This window comes from Dipteris shenzhenensis, chromosome 25 (genome assembly GCF_047967505.1).
Source record: "Dipteris shenzhenensis isolate YYH24624 ecotype China chromosome 25, Dip_SZ_1.0, whole genome shotgun sequence".
Lineage (NCBI taxonomy): Eukaryota > Viridiplantae > Streptophyta > Polypodiopsida > Gleicheniales > Dipteridaceae > Dipteris > Dipteris shenzhenensis.
The window spans coordinates 15654719-15671408 of NC_141620.1; the positions used below are offsets into that span (position 1 = coordinate 15654719).

At 43.2% G+C, this 16690-nt stretch overlaps 1 protein-coding gene across 1 annotated transcript in view; it reads right to left on the reverse strand.

Moving 5' to 3' along the window:
* The window catches only part of LOC147885504 (Zn-dependent exopeptidases superfamily protein), a 108446-nt gene extending 92445 nt beyond the window's left edge, over positions 1-16001 (reverse strand). Inside the window, exons 1-2 of the mRNA XM_087396646.1 lie at positions 15684-16001; positions 10-77 (exon numbers count right to left, since the gene is read on the reverse strand). Of these exons, the coding sequence (XP_087252772.1) occupies positions 10-77; positions 15684-15782 (167 nt within the window). The 5' untranslated portion in view covers positions 15783-16001. The remainder of the gene's footprint in view (positions 1-9; positions 78-15683) is intronic.
* Positions 16002-16690: the final 689 nt, after the last annotated feature.

Here is a 16690-nt window from a genome sequence, read left to right on the forward strand (position 1 = left end):
CTTGCTCACCTATGATGATAGAGACTGTAATCAATGGCACTGACATTTTTCTTCCCAAACTGGTCCCCCTTCGCTACCTGTGAGAAAGCACAACCAATTACAAAGAAAAGTTGTAACCTAGTTCCACATCTTCAGCTTAAAGATTGCTTCATTGTCCATTAAAGCATGAGGTGTATACTGCCTTACATGAAGATAAATTTCTACATGGTTCCCATTAGATTTTTTTGCACTCCAAAAACATGTTGCTAGCATTAAAGAATCTTTTCCAAAGTAGCTCTATCTACTTGGCCTAAATATTTTTGGACTTGAAGGATTTAATCTAAGAATGTATTCCTTTGTTTAACGAAGCCTTTTGCCTGATGTTCCATCCTTAGTAAGGAAAAAAGAATTATCTGATGTTCCACCTTTTGCGGAGGATCATCTTTGTTGGTGCAACATAAAGATTGCTTTGCAGGAAGAGACCCCCTGTTTCCAATATTTGTCAGATGGATTTGTGACTCTGTTCGTTACGGACAACAGCTAGATCACACTCTAAATCCCTTCAAATTGTTGACAAGGTTTAGGAGAGCTTGGGAGTTTTCAGCCTATAGTTTGTGTGTGTGTGTGTGTGTGTGTGTGTGTGTGTGTGTGTTTTACCTTAGGGAGAGTCTGAAATATTCATAAGATTGCAAGAACGGATTCCCAAAATATCTCATGTTGTGATCCTGCCATATGGTCCAAAAAGCCCAATATCTGACCCAGTACAAAAATAAAGAGTACTGGACCAAGGTTGTAGGAAGTCTGCCAAAAAGCCAAAAATGTTTCCCAAAAGGAGAGTTAGGGAAACGAAGGCGAAGCAACATGGAAATTTTGCATATGAAGGTCTTAGTGTTGGAGCACATCCAAAACAAATGAGGCACCGTTTCAGAAGGGGCCATGCATCGAAGACAAGAAGCAGATGCAATCCTTCGTTGATGCTTGCCATCAAGGAGATCTTCCTCAGTCATGCCTGGAAATAGTTTCTCTTTGCTTTTGATTTCCTGTTGAGGCTCTCTGTTTTTTGAGACCCTCATGTAAATCTTGCTGATAATATACCTCTCATGGATTTACCAAAAAAAAAATGTGTGTGTGTGTTTTACACTCCCCATTTTAGTTCAAAATACTTTTTTCCCAATTGCACTCCCTCAACTTCCACTGCAATAGAAGGAGGGGTAGGTGAATCCGTGTCCCAGAGAATGCAGAACCTGTTGCGGTTTCCCATAGGGCGTGGAGGACAAATGACCTGTCCCAATGTAGCAACCAGGCCAGGCAATTCTTCATGCATTTAGTCTGGGAAATTAACAACCTCAACCCATACAGGACAATGATGTCGTATGAGACTTTGATAATCCTTGTTTGGGGACCAAGGCATAGCATGAACCATCTGCTTCCCATAAAAGAGGGGAGAAAGCTCAAGTAACCTCTGCTTGTATGAAGCATCCGATAAATGCACCTCATAAAAGCCTCTGGATGCAAAATATACTCCCTCTACAAGGCATCCTCCAAGGATGGACTTAATCCACTGTGCAACATCACTGGCTGCTGGGATTCTTCCTGGAAAGAAAATTATAACCACAGTTTGAGATAATTTCCTGAGAGGATTCACGAGGGAGGGCAATTTCAATTTGTACGTGACCTCTGGAACTGGTTTGCCCCATTCCTGTCGTGACTGCTGAAAGTCATCCTTGAGGGTATCAAACACATATTGAGCTTCCATAGTAAGTTCATCATCTTGTGCTGCACGCTGAGAAGAGCGGCGCTTAGCTTCTGCGATTCTTTCTTTGCGAGCATATGTACTAAGATCCGAACCTAAAGCCATGGTTGAAGGAAGACAAGGGAAGAGGGACTGTACGGAGGAGTAGAGAATCAGAAACAAGCAAGTCACAAGAGGGTACAGAGAAGCACGAGAGCTAAAACTCAAGACTGTACGGAGAGGAGCTGGTCTGTACGGACAAAACCTTGCTGTACGATGGTACGGTCAGGGCTGTATGGAAAAGCGGAGCGAAGCTGTATGGAAGATGCTATACAGGAAAGGACAGACTATACGGGCGTGGATGTACGAGAGAACGCAAAAAGGTACGGAGACACAAGGGGAAATGTACGGACGTACGGAATTATGTACATAAAATGCAGCCAGATGTTGTTTGTTTGCAAGAGCATAATCACCACTCTAAGGCTGGGCATCATGATTACTTTGGCGGTTATGACATATATTATGCTGGTACCACTACCTACTCAGGTGTATGCATAATGGTCAGACATGAGCTGGAGCCTCACTTGGCCTCCAATGACAGCAGTGGCAGATGGATAGTCATAACCGCCAAATGGTGATATTCTTGAGTTTGCATCAGTTTATGCCTCCCAGACCTCTGCCATGAGGGCTTCTTTATGGGATTCCTTAAGCAAATATCCATGGAAATCTAATGCATTTATCTATGGAGATTTTAACAATTCTCCTCTGCCGAGAGATAACACCACTTCAAGATCTCATATACTATCATCGGAAAGGCAGAAATGGGACAGCATGCTTCTTTCTGTGCAGGCTGAAGATTTATGGCTGCTGCTCCAAGGGTCAGTGCCTGGATATACTTTTCATCATAATGCATTTACTACGTACTGGGCAAGGCTTGATAGATGGTATTTGTTTTACCCACAACAATATGCAGATTTTAGCCCTCATCTCCTCATAGATTTCTCATTGGGCTTGTCAGATCATGCCCCATTATGGATGAATCTGCAACTTGGTATGCCACTGGATGATTTGCCACCTCTTTCCAGTAGATTACTGCATGTAAATCAGGCTTATCTCCGACATCAATATTTCCAGCAAATGATCAGACTTGCAATTCATCCCTTGCCTTTGCATACCCAAGAGGACATGGATTATGCTTGGGACAGTTTTGTCTCTCATATACAGAATGTCATTAGGGAGTATGGAAACTGGCATATGACTAAATGGAGAAAAGAGGTTAAATGGGCAAAAAGGACAGCACAACAATTGACTGAATTTTCACATTTCATAACTCTCTCTGAATCGAAAAATGATTCCCTTTCACATGCTCGGATCAAACTGAATGATAATGATCAGAGGAAATTGCACAAATGGCAGATCAGAGCAAGAATGAAGCCTCTCATGGATAAGGGCTGCTCATCAAAAGTCTTCTTCCAGGGCCTGCATGCTACTCGAAAGAAAAACTCATGTCTAAGGGTAAGGAAGATAGATGGCTCTTGGACGCACTCTTTCTCTGATCTCCAAGATGAATGCCAAAATTATTTCCAGCAATTGTTCTCTACTCCTGGTTCCCCATCACATCAAGTGACTGATGCAAGGATTGAATTTCTTCAATATGTTTCTGAGATAGTGGAACTAGATGATGCACTTACATTGGAGAGACCTTTTACTGACACAGAACTTGATAATGCATTGTCCCACCTCAGCAAACACAAGTCCCCTGGTTGGGATGGTCGGAAGGGATTGATCCGTGGCACATTCAATTGAGCGGTGGAATTTTATATTTCTTTTTGGGATGATCTGAAAGATGTCCTTTTGCAAATGATCAATGTTGCCTGGCAAGAAAATCATTTGCTGCCCCTTTGGAAGCATGGCATAATCAAACTTGTGCCCAAAAAACATCTGTGTGATCATATGTCAGATTGGAGGCCTATTACTTTGATGCCTGTAGTTTACAAACTCATTGCCAAAATGATTGTGTATAGGCTTCATGGGATATTGAATGCGGGCCTTCATCCTCATCAGTATGGGTTTGTGCCGCGAAGACAAATCCATGACAATATCTCAAATGCATTGACTGCAATTGAATATGCTAAGTACTCGCATCAAGATGTGCTCATATTGTAGGTAGACATTGCTAAGGCATTTGACACTGTTCAATGGGATTTTCTCTCTCAAATCATGACAAAGTTGGGCTTTGGTCCCAAGATAGCAAATGCCGTTTATTGGCTTTATTTTGGCTCTACTTCTCACTGCCAAAATGATTGTGTATAGGCTTCATGGGATATTGAATGCAGGCCTTCATCCTCATCAGTATGGGTTTGTGCCGCGAAGACAAATCCATGACAATATCTCAAATGCATTGACTGCAATTGAATATGCTAAGTACTCGCATCAAGATGTGCTCATATTGTAGGTAGACATTGCTAAGGCATTTGACACTGTTCAATGGGATTTTCTCTCTCAAATCATGACAAAGTTGGGCTTTGGTCCCAAGATAGCAAATGCCGTTTATTGGCTTTATTCTGGCTCTACTTCTCACTGCATTCTTGGGGGTCATCTATCTCGGTCATGGACATTGGGGAGATCAGTTAGACAGGGCTGCCCTCTTAGTGCTCTCTTCTATGCTATTGCGACCCATCCCCTCTTGATGTATCTTGATCATCTTACAAACACAGGACAGATGACTGGTCTTAAAATCCCTGGGGCTGCATCTTTTTTGGCACAAGCATATGCTGATGATTCCTTCTTTATGCCACAAAATTCTCCCCGGGAAGTTCACATGCTTATGACCACCCTATCATTGTATGGATTAGCAGCGGGATTGCATGTCAATTTTGACAAATCTAAATTGCTTCCTCTGAAACAATGTGACTGGCATTCTATTCTCTGGCCAGGTCAGGTGGTGCATTCCAAAGATTTAGTCATGCATTTGGGATATCCTATAGGATGGCATATCACCAAGAAGCAGCAATTAAAATGGATCTTCCAAAGACTTCAACATAAATTGGAATTTTGGAAAATTTCTACCTGGCCACTTCATGTCAGGCTCAGAATAGTACAATCCATTGTAATGTCCTATGTTCAGTTCTTTTTGCCTTTGTTACATTGGTCCCCCAGAGATATTTCAGCTTTTATGTCTCAAGCTATGCAGCTGTTATGGAGGACAAAAAATGATGTGAAAGCATTGAGACTGATGAAGATGGAAATGGTGTGCTCTCCTAGGATGCATGGTGGACTTAATGTTCTCAATATAAGATATCATGTACTTGCAAGGAAGGCGACTATGCTCCATACTTTTTTCCGTCAACAACAGCCATGGACTTGTATGATAGCATCCATGTGTGTCAACATGAGGACATCGGCATATGGCCATTGGACTACTAATCATTGGGAGGTTGTCATTGGGAGATTTGTAGGGAAGATACCTGGCTGTCCTTTCTCTACTGCTCTGATACTTGACTGGAAACAAGTACTTTCTAAGGTTAAATGGGCTCCCGATAACTGCTCGGGGACAAACTCAATGAGGAAAGAAAGTATTCATTGGAGTGCCATCTTTGACATTCCACTTCCTTTACAAGAACCTGTTCGGGCATATAATCTCTTGAAATTGGGAGTTAGATACATAAATGATGTGGTAGATGATCAGGGCTACCTCCTATCTTTTCCTTAGGCCACTGCTTCCTATGCATTGGGAATGCATCATAGGCTGATATGGAAGAAAATTGCTGATTTGTTACATCCTCTTCTCCCTGTTCCTCCTGTGGCTGGCACAGACAGGCTTATGGATTGGCAATTGCAACCCTCTGCTACATGCTCTCATCCTGTTCCTCTGCCTCTCTTGACCTCCATCAAAGCCTACAGACTTCTTCAGCCTGCTCCATGGATTGAGCAATACGCTAATACTCTGTGGCATATCAGGAAGCCCCTTTCATGGTGGTGGAAGAATCTCTGGATCTTATGGAAGTGTAAAATGCCTTTGAAACAAAGACTTTTTCTTTGGAGATGCATGACCGGCACTTTGTCAGTGGGAATCACACTTGCCAAACGTCACATTGCACCATCCACATGTTTACGATGTCGAGCTCCTTCAGACACTGTCCCTCATTTGCTTTGGCACTGCCCGTGTTCTAGGAACCTCCTTGGAAGAATTTCAGATCATCTTCGACTCCGTTTCCCGAGCCATAGATTTGGGAAACATTTTTGGTTATTTGGAAGATATATGAGGTCCTTGTCACATTATTCACTATTTCTCTCATGGGTCAGATTTTGGGCTCTTTGGACAATCTGGAATGAGCATAATTTGGCATACTTGGGTCGCCAGATTCATAAGTCATATGAATCTTTCCGAGCCTCATTGCGGCAATCCTTATATGATCCCTGCCATGAGGGTGACATCCATGCTTCTTGCATACAGCTTTTCATTTTATGTTTCTGATCTTTGGGATACTCTCTATTTTGGAGACTTCCCATCTTGTAATTATGAGAATATAAATACACTGGAATTTACTTCTTCTTTTTTTTTTTTAAGTGTGTGCTTTACCCAAAAAAAAAAAAGTGTGTGTGTGTGTGTGGTGGAGAGCGTGAGAGAGAGGAGGTCGACACAGACAAAGGTTCCCGTACAGATCCCCCTCCCGTCCGTACACCTGTACGGACGCCGTACGCTTACCGTACGGTCGTACGGTAAGGCTCTGCTCATCCCTCCACAGCCCCAAGCAATCCCGCTGCAGATCTCCTCGCCATCGCTATTCCCCTTCTCAACTTCCCTCCGTACGTCCGTACGCCCCTGGCTTTTCCGTACAGCTTAGCCCCTTCGTGCCCTGTCAGCATTTTCGTTCAGTTCCCTTCCCTCCGTACAATCCCTGCGTGCCCCTTCACCATCCCGTGCAGCCCGTAAACTCCCGTAAATCCATACAATTCGTACAAGCCCGTCTTTTCCATACTGTTTGCCCTGCACTTTTTCTACATTGTTTGCCCTGTACAAACCCTGCCGTACAGCTCTGTTTTTTCTGCCACTTTACCAATTCTGCCCTGCTTACCTCTATGGAAGATCATATCAAAAGTTATTCCCGGAAGGACTCGTCCCGGGACTCCAAAAGACAGCAAGTCGAATTTTCTACCTCAGCATCTGCAGATGCTCACTATGTTTTCGACATGCTCAAGGATGAATTTCATCACAGCCGGAAGGAGTGGGCCAAACCTCCCCCGGCTCTTAAGTATAAGCTGAAGCTGCCCTCCTTGGTTGCTCCTCTCCGAAAGTTTTCTCAACAAGCAGTTATCATTTTCTTCCCAGGGAAGCTACCTTCAGCAAATGATGTAGCTCAGTGGGTTCAGGCTTTGTTGGGAGGTTGCTTTGTTGAAGGAGTATACTTTGCTTCTCGAGGTTTTTATGAAGTGCACTTTTTGGATGCCTCATATCGTCAGCAGATATTGGAGATGTCCCCTCTATTCTATGGCAGACAAATGGTGCATGTCATGCCATGGTCGCCAAATAAGGACTATCATAGTCTCATTCGACATCACTGCCCTGTATGGGTTGAGGTAGTGGATTTTCCTGATTATATGAGGGCTGAGTTACCAAGCCTGGCAGCTACTTTGTAGCAAGTTGTATGCCCACCTCGTCCTTCGGGTAATCGAAATCGGTTTTGTGTTCTTTGGGATACAGATCATCCAACCCCTCCTTCCATTGCGGTAGAGGTGGAGGATGTTCCCTTGGGTGAAAAATATTTTGATTTGAACTGGGGAGTATTTGCAGGTGCTTGCTTCACATGTCATAAATTTGGCCACCTAGCCTCACAGTGCCCTGCAGTCCTGCATCAGCTCCCACCTACAGCTATTGCTCCAGAAAACACTTCCCCTCCAACTTATGGTCCGGGGCCTAAGGCTATGCCTAGCAAATTGGGTGATGTGGCATCTAAAGCTGTCCCTCCCAAAGAAAATGTGGTTTAGGTTTCAGCCAAGCAAAAGGATAAGGGAAAGGGCAAAATTTCAGAATCTCCCACCTCTCCTCAAGGTGCCTGGCAACAACCCAAAAAGGTATTTGCGCTCAAGCCACGACCGTTACAATCTCGCCATTGGGATGCCTCTACTTCCACCCCTGGTCAGGCCTCTACCCCTGTTGATAGCCTCACCTCTCAACTGTGGGTTGATGTGCTCAAGAAGGGCATCCCTGTATGTGACAATGATGAGGATTATAGAGCCAATGATCCAGGAGGCCAGGTGGACCTTGATGTCATGGCTGAGGCCTGACAACCTCTACTTTTACTATGCTTTTTGGTTCGGCTGTACATATCTTCCATGTCTACTTCAATCACTTGTATTACATACAATGTTCAAGGTCTTTGTAATGTCAATAAGTGGAGACTTTTTTGGCACTATGTACATAGAATGCATCCCGATGTAATTTCTTTGCAGGAACACAACCAACACTTCTTGGCTGGCCAGCAAGGCCACTTTGCTGGTTATGACATATTTTATGCTGGTACAATGCACTTCTTGGGGGTATGCATGCTGGTCAAACATGATATGCAGCCCACGGTTGCTTACAATGACCCCCAGGGTCGCTGGATGCTCATCAGATGCACCTATCATGCTGATCTTTATGAAATAGCATCTGTCTATGCTTCTCAAACTTCTGCAACAAGAGCTCAAATGTGGGCCTCCCTCAAACAATATCCATGGCTGTCTAATGCCTTTTTGTGTGGAGACTTTCATAACTCACCTGCCATTCAAGACAACACCACTCATCGTTCTCACATGATCCCCACTGAGCTTCGACATTGGGAGGATATGCTTTCTTTCTTGCATGCAGAAGATTTATGGCTCTCAACAAGGGATAGAGATATGGGCTATACATACCGTCACAATGCCTTTACTCATTACTGGGCTCGACTTGACAGATGGTACTTGTTGCATGCTCAGCAGTATGCTAGCTTCACATGTGCACTATGGGTTGATCATTCCCTTTTGCTATCTGATCACTTTCCAGTATGCTTGACATTATCTATAGCACGTTTGACAGATGATATGCCTTTTTTTGGTCGTCGCCTACTCCATGTTAATAGTGCTTATTTGCTTCATCAACAATTTCAGAACATGGTGAGAGTGGCTGTCCGCCCCCTCCTCTCACATGCTCACGAGGACATGGATTTCGCATGGATCAGTCTTGTCCATCGTTTGCAGGCTGTTATTCAAGATTATGGACGGAGTTACATGGGAGACCTCACGCTCAAGCTGAAATGGGCTCAATCTCACAAGCGACAAATGGATGTAATCAACTCTTATAGGCAGCTCACCTCCTCTGAACAGGATTCTTGTGCTTATGCGGTTCATATCATCCATCAAAATTATCTTCGCAAATTAAAGAAGTGGCAAATCCGAGCTCGCATGAAACCCCTATTGGATAAGGGCTGCTCCTCCAAAGCCTTCTTCAAAAGCCTGCATGCGGATAGGCGAAAGGAGGATATTTGCAGGATCAAGCAAGATGATGGCACCTAGACTACCTCCAAATCAGAATTGGAATCGCAATGCTCTAGTCATTTCCAGCATCTCTTTTCTCCTCAACCTGATCATTCAATGCAAGTGAATGCAGCTAGGTCTCAATTTCTTATGCATGTTCAGCCTATATTGTCTCCGGAACAGGCTCATGAATTGGAGCAGCCCTTCATGCTTAATGAACTGGATGATGCTTTGAGTCACTTACGTAAAGGCAGCTCTCCTGGTTGGGATGGATTGACTGTTGAATTTTTCCGTGCTTTCTGGGGTGATCTTAAGAACACTCTGCTTCTTATGATCAATCATGCTTGGGCAGAACAATCTCTTCCTCCTTCTTGGAAACATGGCCTTGTCAAATTGATCCCCAAAAAAAGGTTGTGTGAGACAATGGCTGATTGGTGGCCCATATCTCTGATGCCAGTCATTTACAAACTCATTGCCAAAATGATTGTCCTTAGGATTCGATTTATCTTGCACGCAGGACTTCATCCCAGGCAGTGTGGGTTTATCCCCAGAAGACAGATTACTGACAATATCTCCAATGCTTTGCTTGCAATTGAGTATGCCAAATATTCCAAACAAGATGTTCTCATTCTGCAAGTGGACATTGCGAAAGCATTTGATACTGTCCATTGGGATTTTATTTCTCAGACTATGCACAAATTGGGATTTGGCCCTCGGCTGGTCCATATTATTTACTGGCTCTATTCGCATGCCACTGCGCAGTGTTTGCTTGGTGGTGGGTTGTCAAGAACATGGACTATGACCCGCTCAATGAGACAGGGTTGCCCTCTTAGTTCGCTACTGTACGCCATTGCTACTCATCCGTTATTGCTGCATATGGACCATCTTGCAGATACAGGACAGCTTCATGGCTTGCAAATTCCAAGGGGACAGCCGTTTCTTGCGCAGGCATATGCTGATGATTCATATTTCATGCCCAGGAATTCTCAAAATGATCTTTCTCATTTGATGCATACTCTGAACGATTTTGGCATAGCTGCTGGACTGCATATTAACTTTCGGAAATCAAATCTTCTAGCATTGAAAGAAGCTGATTGGCATGCACTTCTCTGGCCAGGCCACATTATCTCTTCCCATACTATTGTGAGGCATTTTGGATATCCCATTGGCTGGAATATCACCCCTCAACAACAGCTCAAATGGGTGCTTCAAAAGATAAACGAGAAGCTGGAATACTGGCATTTGTCCACTTGGCCTCTACATGTTCGACTTCGGATAGTACAATCTATCATTATGGCTTATGTGCAATTTTATCTGCCTCTTCTTCCCTGGTCTTTTAAGCACTTGGCTTCCCATATGTCCCAGGCTATGGAGATATTTTGGAAAAGCAAATCTCATAAAAAGGCTTTGCGACTACTTCCCATGCAGTCTGTTTGTTCTCCTAAGACTCATGGCGGACTGAATATTCTCAATCTTCAATTTCATATGTTGGCAAGAAAGAGCACTATGATTGCTGATTTTTTACAGCAAAAACAGCCATGGGCTATTATGCTAGCAGCTATGTGTGGAAACATGACGTCTCATGCATATGGGCATTGGATTACAGATCACTGGGAAGCCATGACCACATTTCAGGGGAAAATTCCTGGTTGTCCTGTTTCTACTGCTTTTATTCATGATTGGAAGAAAATTCTCTCTTATGCTAAATGGTCAGGTGCTTCTTCCCATCATGGTAATTCTCTTCGCTTGGAAAGCCTCCATCGGAGCAAGGCGTTTGAATCGCCTCTCGCTTTACAGGCTCCTATTAAAGCATATAAACTCATGAAATTGGGCATAAGATTTGTCAGAGATGTTGTGGATCAACACGGTTATGTGCTTTCATTTCCACAAGCTTGCAGGACATTCCCCTTGGGTCTGCATCATAGGCCCATTTGGAGAACACTTACAACTATGTTGCAGCCATTTGTTCCTGTTCCTCCACTGTTTGTACAGGACAGAGTACTGGATTGGAATCTGACTTCCTTATCTCCTGCTACCTATCCACTTTCAATGCATAATCTGGCCTCCTCGATGGTTTACAGATTTCTTCTTCCACCGCCATGGATTGATAAGCATGCCAACACTCTTTGGAATTTGGATAGGCCTTTATCTTGGTGGCAATCACAACTCAAGAAATTTTGGAAAGCTAAATTGCCATTGAAACAGAGGCTTTTCTTTTGGAGATGTATAGTGGGAGCTTTTTCCATTGGGGCGAAATTGGCAGCACGTCACATTGCTTCCCCTTCCTGTCCCCGTTGCTCTCATCACCGAGAGACAGTTCCCCATTTGTTATGGTCTTGCCCGCACTCTCGGATATTGATCACTCATGTCTCTCATTTGCTGCGGCTTCGGTTTCCCTCTATCAGATTTGGGAAACTCTTCTGGATGTTTGGATGCTGCTCATCTCAGATGTCTCCATTCCTCCTTTTCTTTCACTGGGCTCGTTTTTGGGTTCTATGGACTATTTGGACACAGAGATTGCACTCTAGGATGGGACAACAGTTTCCTCAGGCATATGCTTTCTTCAGAATGTCCCTCAAGCAATCTTTATATGAGAGTTATGCTGCGAGGGACTTGGATGCTACTAGCCTTGAAGTGTTTTCTGACTGTTTTTGAGTTCTTCCATTAGGCTCTCTTTTGGAGTCTAATGTCATGTATATTGATTTCATGTTAACAATATAGTTACTACTTTCACAAAAAAAAGTTTGTGTGTGTGTGTGTGTGTGCGTGCGTGCGTGCACTTTGGACTTTATGGACAGACCGCAATTGTAAAGTCTTTAGGCATCCCAATTTTTCTTTGTTTGCTTTCTTTAAGCGTTCTCTGCAGCAATCTTTCTTTGATTCTTGCAGACTCGCCAAATAGATCAGGATGTATATTTGGCTTATACTGAGATCTTCAGTTGATGTATTTTCTAGCGCCTCTTTTTTCAGGTGACTATTCTTGTAATATAATCGATCAAAGCTTTCACTATAACAATAAAAAGTGTGAGTGTGTGTGTCTGTGTGTGCACATTACAATATGAAAATAGTTAAACCCTATGTAGGGAAACTAGAGGTGTCTATCACACACCCCTATGAACCAATGGACTGTAGCTGAAAAGATGCAGCACTAAGATGGGTCTCTGAGTCCCTGAGTCCTCAACAACCTATACCAATGGCCGTCACAAGTGATGTGAGCTTTGTGTGACGGATTAAGGTCCCATGGTGAGTTGTGATGTCTCTAGAACATGTCAAAAATTAGTCTATGGCATCCTCTACTTTGCTCTGTAAGCATATCCGTGGGTGTCATGCAGCTACCTAGAGTAGTGATGCCACGATGACCATACCTCAATGGGGCAAATACTCACCTCGCTCATGGCTAGCCTCCTATTGACCTGCCATCATTGCATGGTGCACTCTTGATCCCGTGCTCTACAATACCCGATGAGTATCCCCCTCCCTTATGAAGAAGTCAATGATCCTCTATTGCTAAGACCATTGGTCATCTATGGGTTAAATGAGAGCTCGTCAATGTCAGGTGACCTCTAACACAAAGCGTGATGCACATCTCTAGTCCCGGTACACGATGACCAGTTGTATGTCCATATGTTCATGAACCTTGTAGCAAACAAGCAATGGTATATGCATCTAATCTCATAGTATCTGGGGCATCTCAGCAATATGTGATCCTCTATCTCCACTTCCCCCTTGTTGCATGAGAAGCATAATCTTATATCTTGCCAATGTCTCTATCTCACATCCTGCCTCGATCTTGAATTTGTGTGAGGATGATTAGAGCTGGCCTATGGCTATTTTTAAAGCATGTGAGATGTGGATCTAGATATAACCTAGTGTCTCCACGTACCCATTGTCAATCAAGTGAAGAGAGTACTCCTGTAAAACGCCATGTTGGTGCCGTGAGCCCACACAAGGGATACCCATGTCTATTGAATGTGCACCTGACACATAAGTCATCCCTGATGATCTAGTCCTACACATAGGAAGGAAGCACCTAGTGAAAACTGGTATGATGAAAGGTGGTCTAGAGATGCCACAGGCGATGAGCCATCTAGTGGCACAGGAATACCAACATTTCTCATCTTCCTTGAAGGTGCGCTACATAGAAGATGGGAGTGCTAGCCATGGTGATCTGCTTCTACCTACATCCATCTAGCCATACTTCATGATGCTATGTGATAGTCTTGAACAATACATTTGATCTTGCTACGAACTCAGCCAAGATGATGTCATATGGGGTGCATCTCTTCCCATGGATCAAGCGTGAGAGTACTATGACCGGTAGTCTTTCAAATCCGACCATTGTGCATTTGTGAGGTCTACTCCACAAAAAACTCTTGCATACAGTGCTGCTCCGGTCTAACTAGGGAGTCGAAAAGGAGAGTTTTCGTGTTGAGGTGCTAAAAGTGGGCCTAGAAACATTCTCTAGCCTAGAGAGTGAGGCATGTCCTTGTCAATCACGTCTAGGCTGCCAATTTCATACTAAACTGAGGTCTTGTGAAGATGCATCCAAGTACACAAATGACATAATGATCTCAACTAGTGCTTAGAGGTGGATGATAAAGGACACCCTTGTTTCACACCAATGCTACTCCTCGCCTCCTCTAGCAACCCTTGTAAATTGTATACCCTGCCTGCGAGTCTCTTGTATAAGGCCATGGCTGCCAAAATGGCATTGAGATCAGATTTGTTTATTCATTTGCTGTGCGTGTCTCAAACCCGGGAAGCGAGAGACCATTGTGTACACAGCAAAGCCACCCTTTTTTTAAATTTTGCATCTCCCCTTGAAGAATCATACATTCAATTCTCCAGACCACCTTCAACGTGAACACCTCTCTCCATACATAGAAACTCATCAACCAAGGTGATATGGTCACACTATCACACTAAAGGTGACAAGAGCTATACTAAAGATAGCATACATGGTGATCAGCCATGATAAAGCATGCTAAATAACCATGTGCACAGGATTTGTAAAAGATAACTGGCCAAGGTGTCAAGTCCTTTCACAAGAACTCACACAAGAAAACTCATGCATGTGGTCAATCAACATATGATCATTAAAAAAGTAAATGAGAATAGGATATCCAATATTGTGGTAGAGAAAAAGTGTAGGTATGTTATAGGCTATGGGAAAAGCCTTCATAGAGAACCTCGTTGAAGATATACCTTTGTAAGATTAGAATAAGTCCAATCATACAAATTTAGAATTTTTGTTGTTCTAAAGATCAAAAATCTACACAGAAAATAAAAGAGAAAATGAAAGAGAAGAAAAAAGACATAAACAAAAGCTTTTATGAAAAACAAAGTAAGACATACTTAGCAAGCAAAGCAACACTTATGTCGTCATCAGTGCCCAAGCATAAGCAGCTATACTAGGTTTCTAAGCCTCGTTGAAGAGTCTAGAGTGTTTTACAATGTTGTATCTTACTACTTCAGTCAATGACACGATCAACAACTCCATCATCACCCAGTTCTAGGTCTAGGAGGGCCTCCATGGTAAGCCATCACAATACCAAGAGCGAGATGGAAATTTGCACATTGTGCTACCTGGCAGCAATAGAGCTTGAGGAGAAATTCACGTATAGAGATAAGAAGATCTAAGTTGCTATCTTTGGAAGCCTCTAGCATACAAAAACGTTATTCATTGATACGATGAGGACCAATAGCGTCACAAGACATCGAGGCAATACATTATGTAGTGATTTAAGGTAACGTAAGAAGGTCGAATTTCAAATAAATGTTTGGAGACCCCCAACGCCAATGTTGTTGGGTCTATAAACATTTTTAGAGGGAGATTCGTGTTACACAAAATACACAAGACAAAGTTACAGACCCAATCGACATTTTTGTAGTCAGAAGCGACACAAGATGAAAGAGGCGAATTGCATCATTCTACAAGAAAATTTAACTTAGGAAAAAAAACACGTCAATGGATCCAAGCAAACCAAGGTTCTCATCTTGTTTGACAAAGTTTACACGAATGTCACTATGTATTTATCCTTTAACACTATGCATTATCACTGAATGTTACACATATGCATACATCTATGTGCTCACGGGCACACACACGCATACAGACATAATACATGCGTATGCCTTGTGAACGTACTTACATCTAATTAATGATAAATAAGTGATGACCGGTGCTTGATTGAATGTTCCTTTACTTGAAAGCATTTGTACTTAAACTCCGCATGTAAAACTTATGTGGCTAAGCTAAAAATGCACTAGACAATTTGTTTGGATAAAAGATAGCTTTCAAGGCCTTTGAACGTTAGTGATTGATTCCTAAGTTGTAAAATGGCAGGCGTCATCTCTATATTTTACATTATTATCGCTATATAGCATCCTATTTTTCCCGGTTGAAGGTGCACCAATATGTTCCAAATTGCCTCGCTCACAGCAAAGAATGGTTCACAAGTTTGTCAAGACGTACCAGTACACGAAACGGGGAAAGAGCAAGGCAAGCAACGAGGACGACGAAGGAGAAGCTCCATGGACCGGCAAAGAGCAATGCGCCAAGTGCAGCAGGCATGGCGATGAGGACGGAAAGCTGTGCTACGATGGGCTTCGACTTGCGACCATAGCTGCATCGGTCTTCCCAAGGAGCTTTGCCGTCCTTCTCTTTGAAAGAATATTCCTGATTGGATTGTTTAATTGAGACACGTGTTTAATTTTAAGAGGGCATTCCCACATAAGGGAAACGTACGCCCACACTCTGCGGATAGTCCTCTTGGAGAGCTTCCTCTTTTCAGTTTCGTAGAAGCACCCATTCACACCCGCACAGTGAAGTTAAGCCTTAAGATAGGGATGAGTGGATTTCGCGGGGCATCGAGCGAGTCAACAATCCTATAAATTAGGAAATTTGATGCATTGAGCGGGGCTTTGAGCTAGTCAACAATCCTATAAATTAGGAAATTTAATGCATCAAAGCAGTCACTCTTTCGCGTCGAGATGTTCCCACGAGGTTACTGCAACCATTCAACCAATGTTAATGATTCATCGCGAGAATGTGCTCTATCGCACTTGTGCATAGTGGATGCCACGCAGCGGCAGCGACAGGCAAGTGGTAAGGCACTTGCCTAATCCTACTGCTTGCAACGTAGGCCCAAGGCAGGTGCCCCTCGATAGGGCCAAAAAAGGTGGGTGAGTTCTTTTGTTTTTTACACACCAGTGCATACTCATTAAAAGGTCTCCGTAACGCACTTGGGCATATAGCAAGACATCCTGTAAAAAGTCTCCTTAACGTACTTGTGCATATTCATCATATTCATTAAAAGGTGTCCTTAACACACTTGTGCATATTCATCATCTAAGCAAGACATGGTTTCTAGTCTTTTGGGTTCTAGTTGATTTTTGCTTGATTTTATCAAATTATTTCATAGCGAAGTCCCTACCTAGCTCCACAATGATTTCATAGCGAAGTCCTTAGCTAGCTCCACA